General features: G+C 40.9%; 1 protein-coding gene across 3 annotated transcripts in view; it reads right to left on the reverse strand.

The window, feature by feature from the left end:
* Window positions 1–22,203, reverse strand: part of LOC122773795 (cadherin-2) — an 88,996-nt gene that overhangs the window by 46,015 nt on the left and 20,778 nt on the right. For all 3 annotated transcript variants that reach the window (XM_044032727.1, XM_044032718.1, XM_044032736.1), the window contains exons 3-4: window positions 13,773–13,892; window positions 7,940–8,107 (exon numbers count right to left, since the gene is read on the reverse strand). In XM_044032727.1, the coding sequence (XP_043888662.1) occupies window positions 7,940–8,107; window positions 13,773–13,892 (288 nt within the window). The remainder of the gene's footprint in view (window positions 1–7,939; window positions 8,108–13,772; window positions 13,893–22,203) is intronic.

A 22,203-nucleotide genomic window follows, 5' to 3' on the forward strand; every position in this document is an offset into this window, starting at 1 on the left:
TGACTCCAGGGCAGCACTGTAGCAGGCCGAATCGTGCGTTGTGCTCTGAAGGAGTAATTTCAGGGAAGACTTTTTAAGCCTCCGCACCATCTCCTGTTTTTCATATTGAGTGTAGAATGCAGAAAATACAGCGTGCAGATACATCAGTCTCTATCAAGTCCATGAAACACAGCACTGGAAACCTGCTCCATTCCATTTACCAGCATCCCTCCAGCTCTGTGTGAGATGAAGTGATTTTCAGCAAGCCTGATTATCACTGTCACCATGGAGCATTAGCACTGGCGTCTCTCCCCTCTTCTCTTTCCGTTTCCCCGCCCATCTCTATCCCCTCCATCCAGTTGTCTCCCTCTTCCCTCCTTCACGCTTTGGTGAACTTGCCCCCAGGACTTGCTTTCATGCATTCTAAAGAGTGCCGGGCTTCACTTCATTCCCGCGCCAGCGCAAACAATGGGAGACGTTGGTGCGTGGGCGCCGATCATTGGACAGGACGACGGGAACGTGGGCAGCGGCGTTGGCCTGGATTGGCCCTACGCGTGTGTCCCGTAACTTTGATGAGCCCATTTACTAGTCCACAAACGCACATTAGTCATGCCATTTGCACTAAATTCATTATCAATGCCCTATAGAAGAGGACACAAGCTATTTTCGATAAGCATTGGATTTTATTGAATGTGATAAGGCTGCTAAAGAGGATAAAACAGAAAATGATGGAGGCTGAGTGGCTGCCAGCGCTGGTGGCTGTTTAGTCTAAAACGACAATTTAGTTTCACATGCAGACGTTCTGCGTCGTATGCCATTGCTGAAGAGAAAGGACTTGTTCATTTAACATTAATACAGCATTACAAATGATCCATTATTAAAGAGAGGTATGGAGAAACCTATTAACCCCAGGAAACGAGAGTATTTCTATGCTATGAATGCAAATGTTCATCAACAACAGCTCCAGTACGTTGTAGTCGGACGGTGAAAGTGGATGGTTTGACAAAGACAGACTATTTCTGCCGCACGGAGTAAAAATTTAATTCCACTGAGAGACTTTTAAAAAAAAACAACACACAAAACAGATGGGAGACAGTGTGATAAGGGACACAAGGGTACTGAGTGTGTGAAGAGAGTGGTAGTCAGTACGTGTGTGTGTGTGTGTGTGCGTCTTTCTATGGTTTTAAAATCCATTTTTTTTTACGCTTATGACTAAGCGTAGGGTAAGGGTTGGGGTTTAGGTATTCAGCTACGATTGCTAAATAAGTAAATGATTGTTAAACCAAATTAACTGTAAGGGATGTGAGGGATACAAAAGTACACTTTTTGTTCAGAAGACCTCGTCGTTTCCTTCTGTTTTTTGCTTTTAAGGTAACACACAGGGGATTAGTGGCTTGAAGCGTGTATGGCTTGAGTCCAATTATGGCACATAACTGTTCAGAAGTGACCTGTGCTCCCAGGTGACCATAGCAATCACGCGGCAAACACAGGAATTCCGTAGGAAGTGGTCGCCCTGTAATGCCCATAATGTGTGGTCGATTGAAACCGACATTATTTTGCATTTTCTTTGATCAAATAATTGTGAAAACAATTCAAAAAAGCAAACACAAAGGTCGCGGTAGATTTCATCAGCTGAAAAAGAAGCTCACAGACGAAGAAAACGCTCACAAGGTTACAGCATTAAACCAATGTGTGATTACTCTCTTAGCTCACCCACTCATCCTTCTTTGTTGTTTGTACTCCTCTTATTCTTTTCTCTCTAAAGGACATAATACCTCCATTCCTCCTCCTGAGTTTCATTCACACCCCCACTCCACGGGCTTGAACACACACACATTCCTCTGCTTTTCTCACCCACTCCCTCTTTGCTTAGTCCCCTTTGTCTTCATCCTCTGACAACTTTATCACACATTTCCTGGCCTACACCATCGTTCCCTTTTTTTTTTTTACTTTTCAAGAAAAACATACACAAAATAAAGCGCACACTTATGCATTGAATAGACCCACAAAGATGAGCAATCCCTGGTACACACCTCCTCTTTCTCCCTCTCTAGCTCCTCCCAATTACACTCTCTCTTTTACACTCTTGCTCTCCAGGGAGATGAATTAGTAATATTTATGATAACGCTCTCTCAGAACTACTCCCCCTCTCTCTTCCCACCCTCTGTCTCATCTCCCCGGTGCATAAAATGACACTGATCTTATCGGCGCTACCTAGCTAGTCATCTGTCAGCGCATCTATCTTTACATCCATCAAACCCAGGGAGAGTGATGGCTCCCTCAGCTTTTTATGTGGCACTATTGGCAAACCAAGGTTGTTGAGGAACCACATAAAAAGGGGAAGCAGCACCTGCGTCTCCATCTGTGAACTTGTCACCGAGTTGTAGCTCCTCAAACCAACCAGAGGTTTTCAAAGAGCACAAGTTATGTGACGAAAAACAATGTGTTTGTGTGTGAGGGAGACAAACTCCATTAAGGAAACAAGATTTCAAAACCAGTAAATGCTAGGGCTGTTGAAACGGATTTCGGGACCCGAATAAAATAAATATTAATGAATATTAAAAAAAATCGATAATAATGGAATGTTGTAATTATTGTTCGAATGTTTATTTAAAAAAAAAGACATCTTTCCTCTGTCTATGCACATGTGACAAACACTTTGGTGTGCTTTGGTCACGTACGACCCTCGCAGAACAATAAAGTTTTCTGAATCGCATAAATCTCACGCTCAGTCAGAAACAACAGCGATAAAACACCACTCCTGACCATCTGAAAAAGCGATGTGTGGAAAGTTTTTGGCTTTCCATCAACAAACTGAAAAATTACGAATAAAGATATCGTAATCTGAAGAATAAGGGATTATAGAGGAAAATTGACAGCCCTAGTAGATCTAAAAATCTAATTATGGGATTGTTTTTTTTGTTTTCTGGGATTGTTTTCGAACTGTCTTGGTATTTCAGAAAACACGCCCACTTTAAGATGAAAAAAAAAAAGTTCTTTGTATTGGTCATCTTATTTTTAGGTACATTTCCTGCCGTTGCTCCAGCCTCTATTTCGATTTATCCCTGAGAGAATTCAGCTGTGGAGTGCACACAGCCATAAATTATTCAGCTACAGTAAACATGGAAAAACATGTCTGAATAAATGACTACAAGGATACGAGCATATGGAATTTCAAATCAGTCCAACAACAACATAGTACGGCCCTATTACCAGCCTTTACAGCGCGATGCTGCGGAAGTGTCATCATCTTTATTTCCTTGTGGATTACCTTTACCTTGTCCTACCCTCAGGCTTTGTAAGAGAGAGCTGATAGATTGAGATTTGCTACCGATTACCCTGTTTACTCTTAGACAATTAGCCGAGCATGTTTTCTGCACTGAACTGCCATAATTAAGAGCCTAATCAGGCAAGCCGCTGATGTGGAATGAGACGGTAATAGAAAGTCCACTTTTGCACACTATTTAAAATATCCGTCTTTACAATAAATATATATAGGCATGTAGTCAAGTAAGGCATTAATGCAAATGCAGAGAGAACATACACTATCAAAAGCCCAATGTTATTTCTGGAATAAAGACTTCAAACAAGCTTTGACTAATATTAAGCAGGACACTAAAAATGAATCCTTTTTCTTGACTGTGCATCTAAATATTCACCTTAGAATGTCCTATAAGCATCGGCTCCTTTAAAAAAAAATCATTTGATTTGGATGAAAATAAAATTAAAGCTTTTCTCGCACCATGAGCTAAAACATCAAACAGCGTGATGCTGTCCAAATACATTTGGAGCATGGTGTACACCATTTGATAATGAGGCCCAAAGGAGAGTGTGGTTAGAGCTTTATGTTTGCCAATGAAGCATCTCAAAATATCCCACATTCTCCACTCATCATTTAACCAAAAAACAACTCCTATTTGTACGGTGGCCGACTCCCTCTCTCTGCTATATTGCCTTCCTTGGTCATTAGAAGTCCAATGACACACCAAACACACTCTGGAGGAAATCTAGTGCACCATGAAAAGACAAGCCCATGAAGTAGCACCTGACTTTTCTTCTTGTTAATGTGCAGCCAATACCTGGTTCACACACTCCATTGTAATCCTCTCTCTCTGGTAAATGCCACGAGGAATAAGCGGTGTTGACCTTGGGCAAACGTGGTAGCACCATTTGAGGGTGTCTTTTTAAAAGCCTAGGTGTGTAATTGAGTACAGCATTGAGGTGGCTGGCTTTGATGGTGTGAGCACAAGGACACATCGACACACACACTCACACACACACAAATGTGGGGATATGAGTGCGATTTATACATGCACGCACTCCAGGCGTAGGCTAACATCAATCAGTCATCATCACCAGGACCAGTCAAGGCAACAGCCAGGAGGTTTGGTAGACTGAGGTTTCTGGGCAGCTGCTGGTAGTGTGAGGCTCTTAATCACCCAGACAGTTGAGAATAAGCCCTGTTTTTGTTTTGTTTTTTGTGGCCCTCTAGCTCTGAACACAGCTCAGTCCAAAACACCAGCCTTGATGCAGAATCAACTCGACCAACAAACCTCTCACCACAGGACATCATTAGTTCAGTTTAGGGATTATACGATGCTGGAATAGAAACTCTCATCACATGCCCATCCATCGCCTGACAATTCTGCTGCTCTCTGCTATGAGATATTCACCTGCTCAGACTATATGGATGTAGCCTTCTGGTTTGAGAGGTGAAGCCCACAGAATAGGAGGGAAGTTTTCAAAAACTGACATGGTGCCGGTCAAATCTGCAAATCTTGAGGTTCCGCAAAGCAAAAGTACATCGCATGTTTCATATTAAGTCGAAGTCTTAAGTCTTTGGACTTAAGGGAACTCTGTAAGCCCGGTTTTGTTGTAGATGGAGAACTTGTGAAGAACTATGTTGAATGAGAATAGTTTATGACATTCTTAAGAAATCAGTGAATCAGTACCAAATGGACTTGGAAAGATGTTTCAAGTCTCACGCGAGAAGCTTCTTCAGTATAAGTGAAAGAGCTTCAAGGGTTCCATTCTCTAATGATGTCAATATTTCCAATGTGAGATTTGAATAAAGGTCAGGAAAAAACAACATTCCTATAACTTGCCAGACACTCACCGCAATTCAAAGTTCTCTCCAATAACTATGTAATCCAATAATGGTAAACGCTCTGTATTGATATAGAGCTTATGTCGTTTTTGCCATTCACCCATTCACACTATGTGCAGCAGTGCATTTTTCTATCATTCATGTTTCATACCCATTCACATGTTGCCGTCAGGAGCAACAAGGACACGTCGGCATATAGACTAGCGGAGCCGGGAATCAAACCCACAACACGACATCAATAATGTGTATGGGTACAGTGCGAATACAAACCTAATTTGTCACAATTTAATGGGGGGGGAGGGGCACACACTTATATAATTTTTTTGACACGTAGCTGTAGCAGCTGGATCTGCGGCTGCAGTGTACAATGACACCTGGTGCAGTCGTGGAGTCACTTTCGACTTTAAAGCAACTCAAAGCACCGACTGCTCCTGGGACATTGTCTGCCAGCACGTCCACCTCCTGTTCAGTGTCTCGCTCAATTGTTGCCACTCCCTGACTTGCTCTTTTCCTCCCTCTCTCTCTCTCTCTCTCTCTCTCTGTGTGTGTGTTTGTGTGTGTGTGTGCAGACACAGGTGTGATGGAGTCAGAGCAGAACTCACCAGCTGGAACCAGTTACATAATAAAACCTCTATAAATGCTCAGCACTGCCACCTCCACTCTGCCACATCCCGGACTCAGTCAGCTGTCAGTGTTGTAACTCTCTAAGCCAGATTTGTTACAACCTTTACTGTTCAACATTCAGCTCCCACTGCCTGTGTCAATCTTGATGATCCCTGTCCTTCTTGCAATCCTGTGTGATTCCGGTCTTCCACCCCTCATCTTCCTCCTTAATGTGGACCTTCAACCCCAACCACTAACTGACCCTGCCTACTTTCCTGGTTCTCAATCAACAGTCCAAGCTTACCACTGCAGGCAACCCATCTTCTTATCTCATCCTGAGCTCCTCTTCTTTGCCTGCACCTGGGTTTATCTGTTCTAAAAAATAATAAAAATAATTCCCTCATCCCAGTCCAGTAGGTCCTGATGGGTTGGGTATTTATACTGTAGCTACACATATTTATTTATTTATCTAACCCTAACCCTAACCCTATCACATACATCTAGCTGTCATGTAAAACCTAACTGTTTTAATTGTTTATTACCTTTCCTCTGACTCAATATTAGAAAAAGCTATACATTCCAACTTCAGGTGTGCGCACTTTAATTGGAAGAAGGTCAAAAATTACCCCAGAACAGACAGGGGCATCTGAGATGAGAAATTACAGGATGACATTAAGCAAAGGATGTCAAATAACCCCGCCCACCAAGGCCACTTGGTCCCCTTGATCATTCACAGAGGGAATAACTGCCGTGTCCTCCTGAATGTAATAAAGGACACACACACACACACACACACACATCGACGTAAAACAAAGGTCGAGCTCTAAGACACATCAGCGTGTTCCATCCAACATAGACAAGGTAGAGGAGTCAGCACACGAACCTCCTTATGCATAACTAAAGGACGATTTATCGCATCAGTTATGACTGGAACAATAATGTCTAAGAATGTAACATGGATACATATTCTTCATTAAATGATATGACACTCAGTATTAATACTGTTCCATACTGGCCAAAATGATTGGGTCACTTTGGAAAAGGAGAATAATAGAATATGATGTGTTCCATAAACTCTAAAATATGACGTGCGCGCTTCACTAAACTTGCTGCAGGAAAACATGTTGTGAAGAATGAATTTCTGCCGCACATTTGGAGCATTGTGTTGGTTGGTTATACCTAAATGGCACATGCATCATCACAAATGTCATAAAAGAGGTAAAATGCTGTATTGCAGTGACATCAGTATCAGTGGGAATCCAAAGTTGTGATATTGGTATTTTATCAGACACAAAAAGTGGTATGGAACCTTACCCTAGTTTAATCTAACTTTTATTTAAATGCAATAACAGCATAAACCACTGGATTAAGACCCAGTGTACTTTATAAAATGTATATTTCAAACAGCTACACAGGACAAAGTCCTCTCCCACCCACAAACGTCACACTTGATAATAACAAACACCATCATTCAGTTAAGTGGTACCAAATAGCTACTTAGGAAGCTAGTTAGGTCAGCCTAATTAGAGGTAGTCCTCAGTTACTTCCGATAATCTGCAGTTGGAAGCAATAGGTGATCTGTCATTGCACAGGAGAGTGAAATCCACACATGAATGTTTGATAAAGCACTTTGCAGCCCCGGAGGAATCTCCTCTGCCGGAATACTGCTGCAAAAACCCTGCCAGTACCTATGGGTCATAAAGGTCTGAGAACTCTTGTGCCTTCTGGGGCAAAACAAACACAATGTTAATGCCGTTATATAAACTATTTGTTTTCCTCAACGTGTTTGCAATGTAATGAGTGCTGGAAAGTTAGTACCAGCACAACAGAGTCATTAAAAAGTTATCCATACGGTGACTGACGGCTCACTTGAAGCTTCATTGTTATAATGAGAGTAACCTCAATGTGGCACTTGGTTCCGTGGTGAGTGAGTTGATTCCAGGAGCGGCATATACTGCTGCACTGTCATGTCCCTCTGCGTCGGCTTAAGTCAGAGTTTCAAATCTGACTTGATTTTGACCACAGACACAACGAACTTTGTAACCGGTTTTCAACGTTTTAATCCCCGAGAAAGCACAGTGTAGACGCTCCAGTCACGACACAGGACAGCACTTACACGGAAGGATACCCTGTGCTTCTATAAGGCGACCGCGAGTATTCTTAGACTGAGAACACACTGGTGCTGTATGTAAGGCGATACGTGGGACGTTGTACACATATAATGATAGCATCAGTTGTGGAGCAACTCACTCTGGGTGAAGCGTGGTGGATTGTCATTGACATCCGTGAGCTTGACAGTAACGGTGGTAGTCCCAGATAATCCACCCAGGTGGCCGCCCATGTCTTTGGCCTGAAGCAGCACCAGGTACTGGTCCTGGGTCTCCCTGTCCATGTCGGGCACAGCTGTGCGCAGAATACCTGGAGAACACACAGAGAGTAGCATGGGGAGACATTGAAAGGTGCAGTTATTAATGTGGTGAAGTGGCAGCAAATGGCCATAATATATTTATGCAGGACTAAAGGGTTTTTAAAGAATATTCATGAATCAATGACCAGGCACTGAACCTTCTGGCGTCTAAAAAAATACTTGCTGCCTTGTGCTCCGTTATGGAACAAAAGCTCCCGGCATATTAAGATCTTATTCAACCGATGTTTTTAATAGCACTGAGAATCTTCTATACTGTAGATACAGGAGTGACAAAACCAATTCTTTGGTAACATTATAGGTCACCTGTTTTTCGGACATTCACGGGTGCTACTCTACAACAAGGCAAGCGGTATAAAAGCTGTTATCAATGCCTTTCATAATGAATCAGAAATCATTTCTCAGAATTTGCATCAAGTATTAAAAAAAAGGGATATTTCTGTTTCTTCTGCAGGCCATTAAATACTAATGTTTTGGGATCAGGGGTCTTGATACTGAGCTCCTCCTACTGGGCACGGACAGATGAACAAGTTTCATCTGGCACTGATGTTATGTTTCACTCTTACGTCTCATTTAGCCTCGTTTTTCCCTGTGACTGGTCAAAGTCTGCCAGATTTCCCAGAGGCTGTAAACAAAGTTAAGAGGTGGTGCAAAAAAGTTTAGTTCTCTCTCAGCCCACTTGATTGACATTCTGCTGAAAGGTTATGGTGGAATTAGTGCTGAATAATGTCAAAAATATGTTGCCCGTGATCTTAAATGCATAATTTGGTCTAGCACGCGTTACTTACATTTCTCAGTCCAGCTATGAGTTATTAGCAATGCAATGACAACAACTGCAGATCTCGACTCTAATTATAAAGTAAGTGAAATGGTTTCCAACAGTCAAACAACTCATTAAATGAAGTGACCTTTTATTAATGACTTATTAACATTTATGACTGCAAATATGAGTATCCATTATGAACTGGTAAAACCCATGACTCTTTATTATAGTAGTAGTTATACATTTTGGTAAGTCATTAATAAAAAGCTACGGGATTCTTGCTTCCAATAACCAATTTACTCTGCACCAACAATGGCTAATTCCTTCTTGATTTAATCCAGATGTTCTACAGCAGTTTTCGGGGGGTTGATTGGTCAAACGGTCCATTAAAGGGCTCTTGTTGATTAATTAAAGAGTTATACACACACAATGAAGTATGCTGTGGCCATATGGATTTTCAAGACCTGGCAACCCAAACATTTGCTCTTGCTAATGTCATATTAGTGATGGTGACAGAACCAGTAAATCACCCGGACCAATTCAACAGCTTATATTGGCTTATTGTAGATATATTAACATATGTCAGCTGTCAGCTTACATAACATGAAATTGCAGTTCTGAGATCACGAATCAAGTTTAGGGATATGTGGCCACTCGTTTGACATTGGCACGCTGCGTTTTACACTGTGAAGCATCCAATTCAACAAATAATTTAATAAAATATAATTCAAGAGATGGCAATGATTTTGTTGTGGAATGCCAAATGGTCAAAATACATTTTTTTTTATTCCCCTCTAAAAAAATAAATTCTGTATTACCCTCATCCCCTGTTCCAGTATCAGTCTGCTATAATTCCTGAGTTATGAAGCAATAATTATTAATTAAGTATACATCAATAAATCCACTTCTATGAGTCAGTGCATTTATTTCCTGTATACTTTCAGTTATTTACTTAATTGATTCTGTCAATCAATGAATCAATTTTGTTTTAAATGATGTTGTGTGTGTGTGTGTGTGTGTGTGTTTTTTAACCACAACTCAGCAATGCAGGTGTGATTTTATCAACTTGGGCTCCAACCGGCATTAGAGGAACAGGGTGAACACATTCATATTCTTCTTTGTCCGCTTCATTATTGGCAAGGATGCAAATTCCAGCATCATTTCCGCCGCAACACAAAGACACACATTCATCTTCTGGCCGTTAGCCATTAATGTTTTTAGGGAACCTTACTTTTTACAGGACAGTGCGCAGTAGTCTTATATCATCTTGCTTTATTTTATGAGCTACTCTAAATTGTTCACATGCTTGTGAATTTAAATGAGGGACCAAAGTAAAAGACTCATTAAAAGGTGTAACATCGTCACTGAGTGCCATGGTATTGTTGTTGTTGTTGTTGTTGTTGTTTTCTTCTTCCTGTCTTTTATTTCTTCCAACCACTGGCAATTAGAATGGGTATTCATAACCTTTTATAGTCGGTTCACTCATGTTCAAAATTACCAGGTATACGCACTCATGTTAGCATGTTTGACATCCACAACATGCATAACGTAATGTGCCATTATCCACTTACAGAAATGCACACAAACCCCCCACATGTGAGGAAGCGTACGCGGGGGAAAATAAATCACTGCACGGCGACAGCTGGACATGCTGACAGAGCATAAAATCTCGCCGTGTGTCTCGCACTTCGTATCGCATCGATCACGCGCGTTCGGCATCGATCACGTCCTCTGTGTAAACGGCCTCCTTCTGCTTCATGTGATCGGATGCTGCACGTCAGCTGGCTGCACTTACCTGGCGTCAGCCAAAACAACAGTCTAAATAGACTTGTCAGCTCAAGGTGAGACACGGTCAACGCGGGCTGCTTTGAATGCTAACAAATGTGCGGGAATACGTCTGGGTTACTGAGGGGAATGTGTAAGCAAATACACTGAATATACGAGCAAGTGTACTCGCCTCCGAGTGTACATTTCGAGTCAGACCTTTGATGATTGAGGCAGCAAGAAACATGGTGATTGAAAAAGGGAGATAGAGGCAAAGTAGAGAGGAGGGGAGAAAAGAGAGGGGGACACGTTCAGAATACTAAAGCTCGTTCTAATAGCACAGTGTCACAGCCGATACACACTGGGTGGAATTCGGCTTCTATTCTCCCAATTAGCATTTCAAAAAGGGGCACCGCTCTCTTTGGTTGTCGCAAACGTCCTCACATGTCAAAGAATTCGATTACGAAACACTGACATTCAATGAGCAAAAACACAACCGGTGGCCACACTGTGTCTCATGTTGGGAAAATGAATGCTCACACGCAGAAATACTCACACGGGCAAACGATATTTAAAGACCCCACGCCAGTATTCTTGGAGCACTTGTATCTTCCACGTGCAATTTACAGTTAAAACAAGCCGCGAGGGAGGGTCTCGTGCCGTAATGATTGGCAATTAAAGTAGCGAATAGTGTTGAGTGGGCGCGACGCGGCGTGACAGCACAGCTAAACATGGAACATGGAGAGCCAGCCCTCTGCTGTGGAAAACTTTCTGATGTCTCTAAGGAAGACGACAAAGATGACAATACGTGATGCCAGGGAGCCTCTGAGCTGGAAGGGACTCACCCCCACAATGTAGGTGATGCATCCGACTGGTATACGATAGACTGGTACAGCAGCATACAATAGGATCTATGAGGAATATTGGGGGCGAAAAACGGCTCCTTTGATTCTATTAGGTTGTATACGGCGTGTAGGTGACATTTCCCGCAACATATATGCGATTTTAGCGCTCAAATGTTGATTGCGATGTCAACGAAAACAACAAAACACATTAGCAGCGACATCAAAAGCTCAGTCTGTCTGTTTGCACTGTCACTCAAAACGGCCTTTAAAGCATCAGAGAGTTAAAGAGAGTAGCTCAGATTTCTCTCCAAGGTATAAATGCTTAAAAAAGGTACTCAAAAAAAATAAAAATAATAAATATATATATATATCTCATAAAGCTCCCTTCCCTTCACAGCAAACTTTTCCCCCCTCGGGGAGCGGTGTGACACAGAGGCACAGTGAGAACACACCGCAGACAGGTCCTTTAAGCCCTCTGTAATATATCCTGTGTAATAGTTCGCAAACCTTTGCTGACATCTCACTTTGAAAATGTCTTTTTGTTTTTGCTTCATCCAGAAATAATAACATCAGGCTGCTGCTCTGTTTTGTTCACCACACACAGGCCGTGGCAGCACGAATGCATTTCTGCCGTCTCAGACCGGAGCAAACTGTGTGTCTGTGTCGGTCTGTCTGTACATTTGCATGAATTTGGAACAAAACTGCTTTTAGTGTTTGTTCAAATAAAAGATTTGTGTTCCAGAGTTATGACACTAAAAACTTATTTCCACATCACCTGTAAAACATTAAAAATAGAAACATTTTGTCTTTAAAGGATGCCGGACAAACTAGGTAATGCATTTATTACATCCAGATTGGACTACTACACAGCTCTGTTCCAATAAGTCTGTTAAACCCCTGCAGTTGATTGAAAATGCTGCAGCATGAGCTCTGACAGGAGCTAGACAGAGAGACCAGATCACTCCAGTGTTAGCTTCTCTACACTGGCTCCCTGTACAGTTCAGAATTTAATTTATAATCCTCCTCCATTTTACATATGAAGCACTTAATGATCAGGCCCCATCATATCTTAAAGAGCGAGTTGAACCTCAGTCGATCACTTCGGTCCCAAAACACAGGCCTACTCGTAGTAGAGCCTTCAGTTACCAGGCTCCTCTACTATGTAACCAGCTCCAATACTCACTCTGCAGGTACCCGTGATACCTGGGCTGCAGGATCCAGATCCAGTTGTGAAGCTTTTAATAGTAGTAGTAGTATAGTCATTATTATTATGCTGTGATCAAAACTAATATCAGTAAAATTATATAAATGACATTATAATACTATAAGAATATCATGGCTGATTCCGATCTATCCTAACTGGACTTAATGCAAAGGATATACACTACATGGACAAAAGTATTTGGACGCCTGACCGTTAAACACAAACAGGAACTGTAATGATGCATTCAAATACATCACATTCGATACAGTACTTTAATACGGAGTTGGGCCCCCACTTCTACTGCATGTATACCTTCAGTCAGACCAGGTCAGACTCAAGTTCCCACCCTCAGCTTGAACCCGGAAATAATAGAAGAAGCTGGTACACAGAGGCATAAGCAAACACTGACAAAAACATGGTGAGATGCAGGATACGTTTGACAAAGAGATTGATTTTTACGCTCTGTCAGCCGAAATAATTGGATATTTTTAAGTTACTGGACGGTACAAAGACACGGAATGGCGCCCGATGTGCCAACATAACAACTAGCTGTAAGTTGGCTAAAGCAAAGGAAGACACAGTTCATTCAATGAATGGATTTTGCCACTAGTGTTTGTACACTGAGACGAGGACAGTTGTCCAATTTAATTTATTCAGTCAATCTACAGCCATAGCTTAACTGTGCATGGAAACATATGGTGTGTGTGTGTTTATATGTACCAGGGGATGTGTGCGTTACAGGAGGGTGTTTGACAAGAGGGAAAAGGGAAGTGGGAAAGATGTGTGACTAAGTGAGACAGGACACTTGGGGACACACGGGGGGAGCAGGGGTGTTTTAGTATACGGCTCATATTCTCAGATGCACACTCTTAAACACTCAAATGTGTACGTGTTTGATCGTGTCCATCCACACACATTCTGCAGTCACTTCAGCATCGTGACTCCATTAGCTTTTCAGTGTGTGTGTGTGTGTGTGTGTGCTTTCTAACATGTGTGCATCTTTTACATTTGCCCTTATGTGTGTTAAGGTGGGCAAACACACACACACACTCACTCATTCCCGGATAAATCAACACACTCACCTGTTTGAGGATCAACAGAGAAGTACTGTTGTCCCTGTACCAGTGTGTACACTAGCTTGGCACTGTTCCCATAGGTTGGGTCATCAGCATCTGTTGCTGTCACCTGGATTATAGACGTACCTGCAGTGGAGATAGATCAGGAAGGAGGAAGATAAAGAAGACGAGAGGGTGGAAGAATTGAAAAGGGGGGGGGGGAAAGAATAAGGACAAAGTGAAAACAAGCTATGTTGGACAAACTACAGCAGCACTTTATAGGACATAAGAAACCTCACTTCTCTCCTACTCTTTCAATCTCTTTCTGACAGCACTGTGACAAATACTTTTTTCACGCAAGCCCCCGCCCCTCTTCCCGAGCTGCTGCTCACCTTCCCCAACTCCCCCTGTCTCACTTCATTTCTCTTCATCTCCGTCTCCAATTCCCTTTTGCCCCTTCTCTCAATCGAACCGTCCGCCACTTCATTGGTCCTCCCTTCCTCCCCCACCTCCATTAAATCTCTCTGTCTACGGCTCAGGGGGAGTCAAATTGGCAGGTAAAGGTTTTGAAAAATTGAAATATACAAACACCTACTGTAAAACGCGGTAAACACATTTCATACCTAGTGGTTTTCATGTGTTCAGATTTATGCATACGCACAAGAGAAGTGACTCTTCCCAGTGGAATTTCAGCAAGAAATGATGGAGGAGGAAGGGGATTTGTGGAAGCAGCTGCTACTTTATTTCTGATCAAAGCCATGACAGTATCACTATGAGAAGACTAGGTGCAGTGTGGAGTGTGTATATATGTGCGTGTGTGTGTGTGTGTGTGGGAAAAGGGGAGGATGTGTCACGGGTTCTTCTGGTTGCAGATTCATTACAGGTGGCAAAGGAGTCAGAGGGGTTACTGACAGATGGCAGATGGAAAGTCTGCAAAGATTGTACCAGAGAGAGTTCGAGAGGGAGCAATAAACTAAGTGTGTATGAGGTGGTGTCTCTGTGTGTGTGTGTGTGTGTGTGTGTGTGTGTGTCACAAGGGGGAAAATTTGAGAATAATTCCAGTTTATGGGTTCTCGGGCCATATTGTTGCACCTTTACCTGTCAGCCGTAAAGAAGAAAAAAGTAACGAAGTACATTTATTTGAGTTATGTTCCTAACCACAGTTACAATACAAGCAGTGTAAATAAAGCGCACTCTGTGAGTACTGTTCACTTCCACAGTGCATTACTCTGGCAACATAAATACTTCACAATGCCTGTTGCTGCTGCTGGGAAACATTTTACGTGGTGGAATAAAAAATGTGTATGTTGAGCAGTAGAATTAGTAGAATTCACTTCGAAAACTGTTCACGTGTGTGCGTTTTCACTCATGTGCTGATCTGTTTGCGGCCGTCTCATTTTAGTAGTGCAATCTTGAAACAAATCACTTCCTGTGTGCAGCGCGGGAATGTTGCCGGGTGTAAAAACTTACACACTATAGCTTTAACCTTTGGGGACCAGTTGGACATCAATGACCCATCTTGTCAACTCATTCCCTCCTTTGTTCACAGAGCATTTTTGCTGAATACACTTGAATGTTACGTAACATTTGTTGTAGGTCGTTCTAACCTTTACTTATCCAATCATTATTCATAATTTCAGTGAACATGATCAAATGTTTAACAAACTTACATCTGAGAGCAAACAACTACAACCTGCGCATTTGATTAACGTTAACGCAGAATTGTGGTATGTTCACTGTGTGGGGTGTAATAATAACCTGCTGTTTTGATTAAAGACAAAAAAAGAGAACTAACTATAAATTGATATTGTAATGTTTCCTTTGTGCGCTGCTGTCCTATAATGACGCCCCACACAGTTGCAAAAGATAAAATAAGAGAAGCCCGAATGGCATTTGCCAAAGATTTATGAATTCAATTGATGTCTAATCATCTGTGGTACAGTGATAGACAACTGCTGGCACATGTGAAGCATAATAAATAAGTTTAATAAATACACACATTTTTTCATTCACTAAATTTTAGTGGCAAAAAACAATTGTGAGCTATTACTGTTCGCTCGCACATACTTTATATAATATGTGGTGAGCAATTAAAATCGGACAGAGAGAGGGGGGGCGGGCAGCTTGCGTTCAACCTGCCACTATTTTTTAATCCATTTCAGTTTTGATTTCTTTCTCCATTTCACACATTTTCATGCCAACTGAAAAAAAAAAACCTTTTCAGCACTTTCTCGTTTTATTTCAAACGACTCGCTCATTGTACAGTTTCACTCACAGACTGCAAAGTGGCTGCTGTTGGATCAATTCATGTTTTAGGCCTTTTTCTCGCCCCTTCCCGCCCCCGACAGTAGATATCGTAGCTATGCGCAAGGAGACAAATTGTAAGTAGATATAGGCTGAAATGTTTCTTCTGACAGCAATAAAAAGTAATCAGTGTTAGAAATCAAACAGTTCGGCTGAGCGCAAAGCAAAGGCAAACCTATTGGTATGCAGCCCACCAGCCGTGCTGTATAGCCAAGCCAGTCACACTCCACAAATATCCACGCTGCCACACATCCATCTGGAACGCATGGTCTTACTATAAGACATCTGTATACTACTATATACCCTACCTGGCATAATCAAATGACGGCCCGTGGGCCACATGCGGCCCATAACCAACTTCATAGTGGCCCAGTCTGTGGTTCCACCAAGTGAAACACTTTTCACTGTCCCTCAAAAACTCCTATATCAATCCCTACAGTCGTCTGACAGGTTTGATAGCAGTGTTTGTGGCTTGTATATGACATAATGTTCATATTATTATTTTAAAGAGAAACAAATGCTGTTGCTAATATTGTGCACCTTTTTGACCTGCACCCGATTCAAATATGACAAACACTTTGAGGTGTACGGAGGACAGGTATGACCCAAATCATTTTAGTACAAGTTCTTTTATTATCTTTAAATGCAATTTTTCATTTACAGTACGTTTTAAATTAGTCATTATTCATCACCTGCTGCTTACTGGCTGGCCCAGCTAAATGTCTTTGTTTGAAAATGTGGCCCAACTGAGTTTGTAATGGAACAGCCCTGCTGTATACTGTGTGTGTGTGTTGTATGCCGTTTTAACCCTTAGTGCTCACATGGCACAGATCTGTGGACATGGATATATGGACATCCTGGGTGTGTGTGTGTGTGTATAGGTCACATGTTCAGGCTTTATAAAATGTGTTTTCCTCTTCTTATGTGGTGTTGAGTCAAAGTTATGATTCATTTTATATCACATTTTCACTAGTGATATAAAGTAGCAATAATTGTGCACAAGTCACAAAATAGACTGTTTTTTTAAGTGAACGTTGAACTGTGACGTATTTCCACATTTCCCAAATTCAGTCCTAAAACCTGTTGTGTATGTTTTGCTCAGGTGTGTTTACAGAGTTGGTGTGTTACATTTTAGATTGCCTTGGTTGTGCAGAAAAAAAAGGATATAAGACACTCGATATTGCACATTCTTACAGCCGCTGTACTGTATGTTTAAACATAGTAATGGAAAAAAGCAGCTGAAATACTCTGTGTTCTAAAGGTTAAAATACTGCCTCTATAGGTATGTGTATATATACACATACCCACACACACATATGTGTATATATATATATATATATATACATACATATACATATACACACATATACACACACAGCATAAGCACATATGAGTGGACATAACTCAATATGTGCCGTGTTCATTATGTAACTGGAAGACTGCAGTGCACCTCGCATCAGTGTCTCATCACCATTAAATGAGACACCATCTTCACCCCCGCCAACACACTGTTAATCTGTATTCCTCCTGTAACAAGTCTTTGATGGACTCCTCACAGCAGCAGTGTCTCCCCTGTAACGCACGCTGCAAAGCGCCGTGGTCAATTTTGTATCCCGAAGTAAATATTGAAACCATGATTGACTGAACAATTCAATCCTGAGCTGAGCTGCTACGAGGAGCAGACACTCATCAGGCAGCCGATGGGATTACTAAATAGTACTCATCTCCATCACCCTGTCTCGCTGGGCCATGCCCCGGCAGGTCCATGATTCCAGTCTTAATTTAACAATTCAGTGCACGTTGGTGTTTGATCGAAAGAAGTAGATGATGAGGACCTTGGGCCACATTTGTTTAATTTATTTAACTAACCAGTCTAAGAGCAAATTACTTGAAAATATAATCCCTTCTTTTCTGGCAAATTCAAAAGTTTTTCTAAAAGCAATTCTCCCTGCTTTCCCGAGACAAGAGTGCTCCTCAAAGTCGAGCTCATTTTCCAGAGGAAGAGCTGGGGTTTAAATGGAGATTAGAGCACTTCGGTGCACAAAAAAAAAAACAGTTTCCTGCAGGCACTCGGCAGTCATGCTCTGAGTTACAGCTGCACATAGTAATTGTCATTGCTGACATCTCACTTACTTCAATATAAGCAGAAAAATCTCCCCATCGCTGACCGTACCTGTGATTTCATTCCCATCCTGAGCAGTAGTACGGTCACACTGAACGTGATCTCTCTGCACTCACAGAAATATAATCAGCTTACTGTGACTGTGACCTGCCCTGTGTCCCCTCTGCTAAGGGAAAATTTAAATTAAAATGACTTCCATATCATCTACATTGGCGCTGTAGTCAAGACCACACAAACCGAGGGCAGGTTAGTGGATAGATAGATAGATAGATAGATAGATAGATAGATAGATAGATAGATAGATAGATAGATAGATAGAGAGATAGATAGATAGATAGATAGATAGATAGATAGATAGATAGATAGATAGATAGATAGATAGATAGATAGATAGATAGATAGATAGATAGACAGACAGACAGACAGACAGACAGACAGACAGACACCCTTTCATCGTGTATTTGACCTTGATTTAAATTTTTCATCAAGTTTAAGGCGGATTGGATCTGATCCAATCAAATCGCAAGTGCACCATACAAATGTGTGTATATCTATAAAGCTTGTAAATGTGCTGCTCCTCCGTCGTCAGATAGCAAACAATTTATAAAAAATATGCAGTGCATATGCAAACTACACTGGAGATATTTGCATCATGTTACGTGAAATAAGAAAGGCTTCATATATTCTAATTAAAAAACTAATAAATAAATTGGTCTGAATAATCTAATATGATTTGTCAAGAATGTCGTTCTTACCTTAACTTTATAAAATAAGAAATGACATTTGATGGATTTTAAGGTGTTTGCCCCTGAAAACCACTTTACTTTTCCGGTATGGATGTCATGGTGGCTGGCTGAATACATTAATTCAAAGGAATTCACAGTTGCTGCTACAGTGAAGGTATTTCACAGTGTAATGCCTCACATACTGTGGACTCGCACATGGACGTGTGAGCCATGTGCGAGCTAATTTTGGCTCCTTGGTGGAACCTGGGAAAGATCCTGGAGCAGTATGAATTCATTATTGGCAGGTGGAATGGATTATTTGCAGGTAGAGCCAGGGCAGGTTTCACTTATGGCCAAATACGTCCAATACTTCTCATTCTGTTTAAAAGCAGCACACAGTTTCCTAATGAGCGGAGAGGAAAGTCCAGATCGCAAAAAAAAAAAAGGTCCCAAAGTAGCATCACAGTGTCCATGACTGGAATACGAATGGGCAGAAATCTATATTTCAGATGATGGTTTTTTTCATTCTTGTGGTACAAACAGTTAACTGTCAAACCAGGTCAACCCTTGTCTTTAAGTAATTAAATATATAAAGTACTCCATTTGTACTATCTGAAGAAAATACACGCAATCATGTCACTGCTGCAAAAACAGCGATAAAAGTCTGTTTATGCTATTTTAAATTATTACAAAAACTAGGAGCTCCCTGTAATAATAATAATAATAATAATATTATCATTATAATTAACAAATAGCAAGGGCTGTACATTTTGCAAATGAGCGCCTGAAGATATACAGTATGTATACAGTTCATCATTCCTGCAGCTGTATGATGGCTGCAGGTCTTTCATCATGAAAAGGGAAGGGCTGTATACATCCTGCAAAGCACGGTGGTGACAATATTAATAAAAGTCAGCCATTAATCTAAATTAATAGTCGACTTTTGCCTGCATTGCATTTAAATTGCGCTCATTTGCATTTGATTTTTTGGGGTTTTTGGTGAGGTGAGCAAGAGTGAACACCTGCTATCTAGCCATGAAATGTTCTCCCCCTGGTATGAGTGGGCATGAACAGAGATGCAATTTCATGCAGAGAAGAGAAATAAAATTGAACAGGACCACCTGACCTGCCAGCTGCCAACTTAAAATGGAGACCTTCCAGCACTTGTACACTTTATATCAATCTTAACTTATAATGTACTTTTAAGATCTTTTTCTTTTATTTTTGCTTACTCTAATTTAAAGTTCCAGTGTGGCAAAAAATTGAGTATAATCACTTTAAAATATCAACTGTTTGTTTTTCATAGTCTTAGAATGAGTCTTGTATATGTATTGTAGGCATTAGCCTCGATTAAGGGTAAAAGTGTTACACTCCACACTCTCACCATTGCATGTCACTAATTCTTACACACTGGATTATTAAGCAACTGCATTAAAACCCTCCTTTAAAAGCAAAAAAAAAAAAATGAGGAGCATTTAAAGTGTTAAAAGGAGGAAAAGCATGTGGCCCACATATGAAGAAAGTGTTGCAGATGTACAGATGCTTGTGCCAGACGTTTGCCTTGCAACTGCACAGGAGGTGTGACAGTGTGAAAAGAGCACTCAGGAATACCCCGGTCCTCGTATGCTGATGAATACAAAACTCTGTGGAATCAGGAATATTCTTCTTGCACCTGCATGTTTGCTGAGAGGCTTTGACTTGCAAAGCGTGTCGCGAAACATACAGGAAAAAAAAACCAAAAACGACCACACGTTCACGTGTGACTAAATTGTTATTCATTAGAACTAGAGTGGCATAATCTGTTTGTTTTATTTCATTATTATTGTCTATTCAAGTGCTGTAATTTGACAACTGCTAGAGGTAAAAGACGTTTGTTTTGAATGGAATATTGGTTTGGCTCATAAAATCTGAACCTGACAAGACTACAGTATTTGCTCTCAGTGATGAAAGCATATACTTGGTGCTATATTGTTAGCAGTCTTCATGTATACTTGTAATAATAATACACTAACAGTATGTCACTGTACCGTCAAATAGGCGTTTAATATTTTCTTCTTATATGAAAAGAAAATGTGATCGTACTAAATTCTTCCTGCTAATGGCATTATCTATTACGTTCCGTATATTACAACACGTGGAGTTAAACAGTCTCAAAGTCAGTTAAGCCGCTTTACGACACGTGTGAGCGCGTGTGAGCGTGTGTGAGCGCGTGTGAGCGTGTGTGAGCGCGTGTGAGCGCGTGTGAGCGTGTGTCGTTTGATCAGAGTTGACGATGACTGGCAGTTATGAGTCGAGACAACCTTCCAACCTGTCACCACATTCTCATTCATCTGCTGTTAAATCCTCACTGATGTTCGGAAGCATGTGACTAGATTAATATCACAGAGAGAGTGACAGTGTCACCACTGAATTTATAAAATACTTTTTGTTCATAAAAACGAGCACAAGTGAACTTTGAACTGTGATGTAGTTTCAAATTTCACAAATTCAATGCGATTTTAAACATTCCGAGTACTTTTTGCTCAGGTGTCTTTATGTAGTTATATATAAAAAATATTTCCATCAGATTGAATAGATTGTGGGACGTAAGACACTCTATATTGCACATGCTTATACCCTGTGTATATATATACTGTATGTTTAAATGCAGCCAAAATGCTCTGTGTTCTAAGGGTTAAAGTCAGGCTTTTCAATCACATGCTGTTGAACGGGAGCCTGGAGCAGAAGAGTATGTTTTTTTGTAAAACCGAAGAGTACTCTGTGAGAAAAATTCATGCCAACATGAAAAAAGTGAAATCATGGAGATTGCTGCATTAGCTGTGGCCACAGCTCAGTAAAACATGGCATGAATAACAAGCAACGTTGTCGGTAAACACTTCATCAAAATTCTGCATTTCAGCTATAGTTGGATCTGCACAGATGTGTTAATGGGTTCAGACTCAGAATCTTTGCTTGACATTAATTGTCCCTCGCTCCTTATTTGTATTTTTGAAAGCTTTTCATGTATTCGACCTAACGTATTATGCTGAACCTGGTTTACTCGCCATTCAAAACCCATTTATATATGATTCATTTTGATAATGGGTAATAAGGCTGTGTACAAAATGGCAATGTAATCTCAGCAGGCATTATTGTAATGACAGGGAGGCATTGTGTAATGGCTGTACAGTCGCAACTGACATCTATGGCTACATTAACATGGTCATTGTATTAGTTCATATCCTATTCCAAGTACTTTTCATAATAAGGGTTTGCACTGCAGCTAATTTAATGGAAGATTTACATTTCTAACACTGAGTCTATTATT

The sequence above is a fragment of the Solea senegalensis genome, linkage group LG1, assembly GCF_019176455.1.
Source record: "Solea senegalensis isolate Sse05_10M linkage group LG1, IFAPA_SoseM_1, whole genome shotgun sequence".
In the NCBI taxonomy this organism is placed as follows: domain Eukaryota; kingdom Metazoa; phylum Chordata; class Actinopteri; order Pleuronectiformes; family Soleidae; genus Solea; species Solea senegalensis.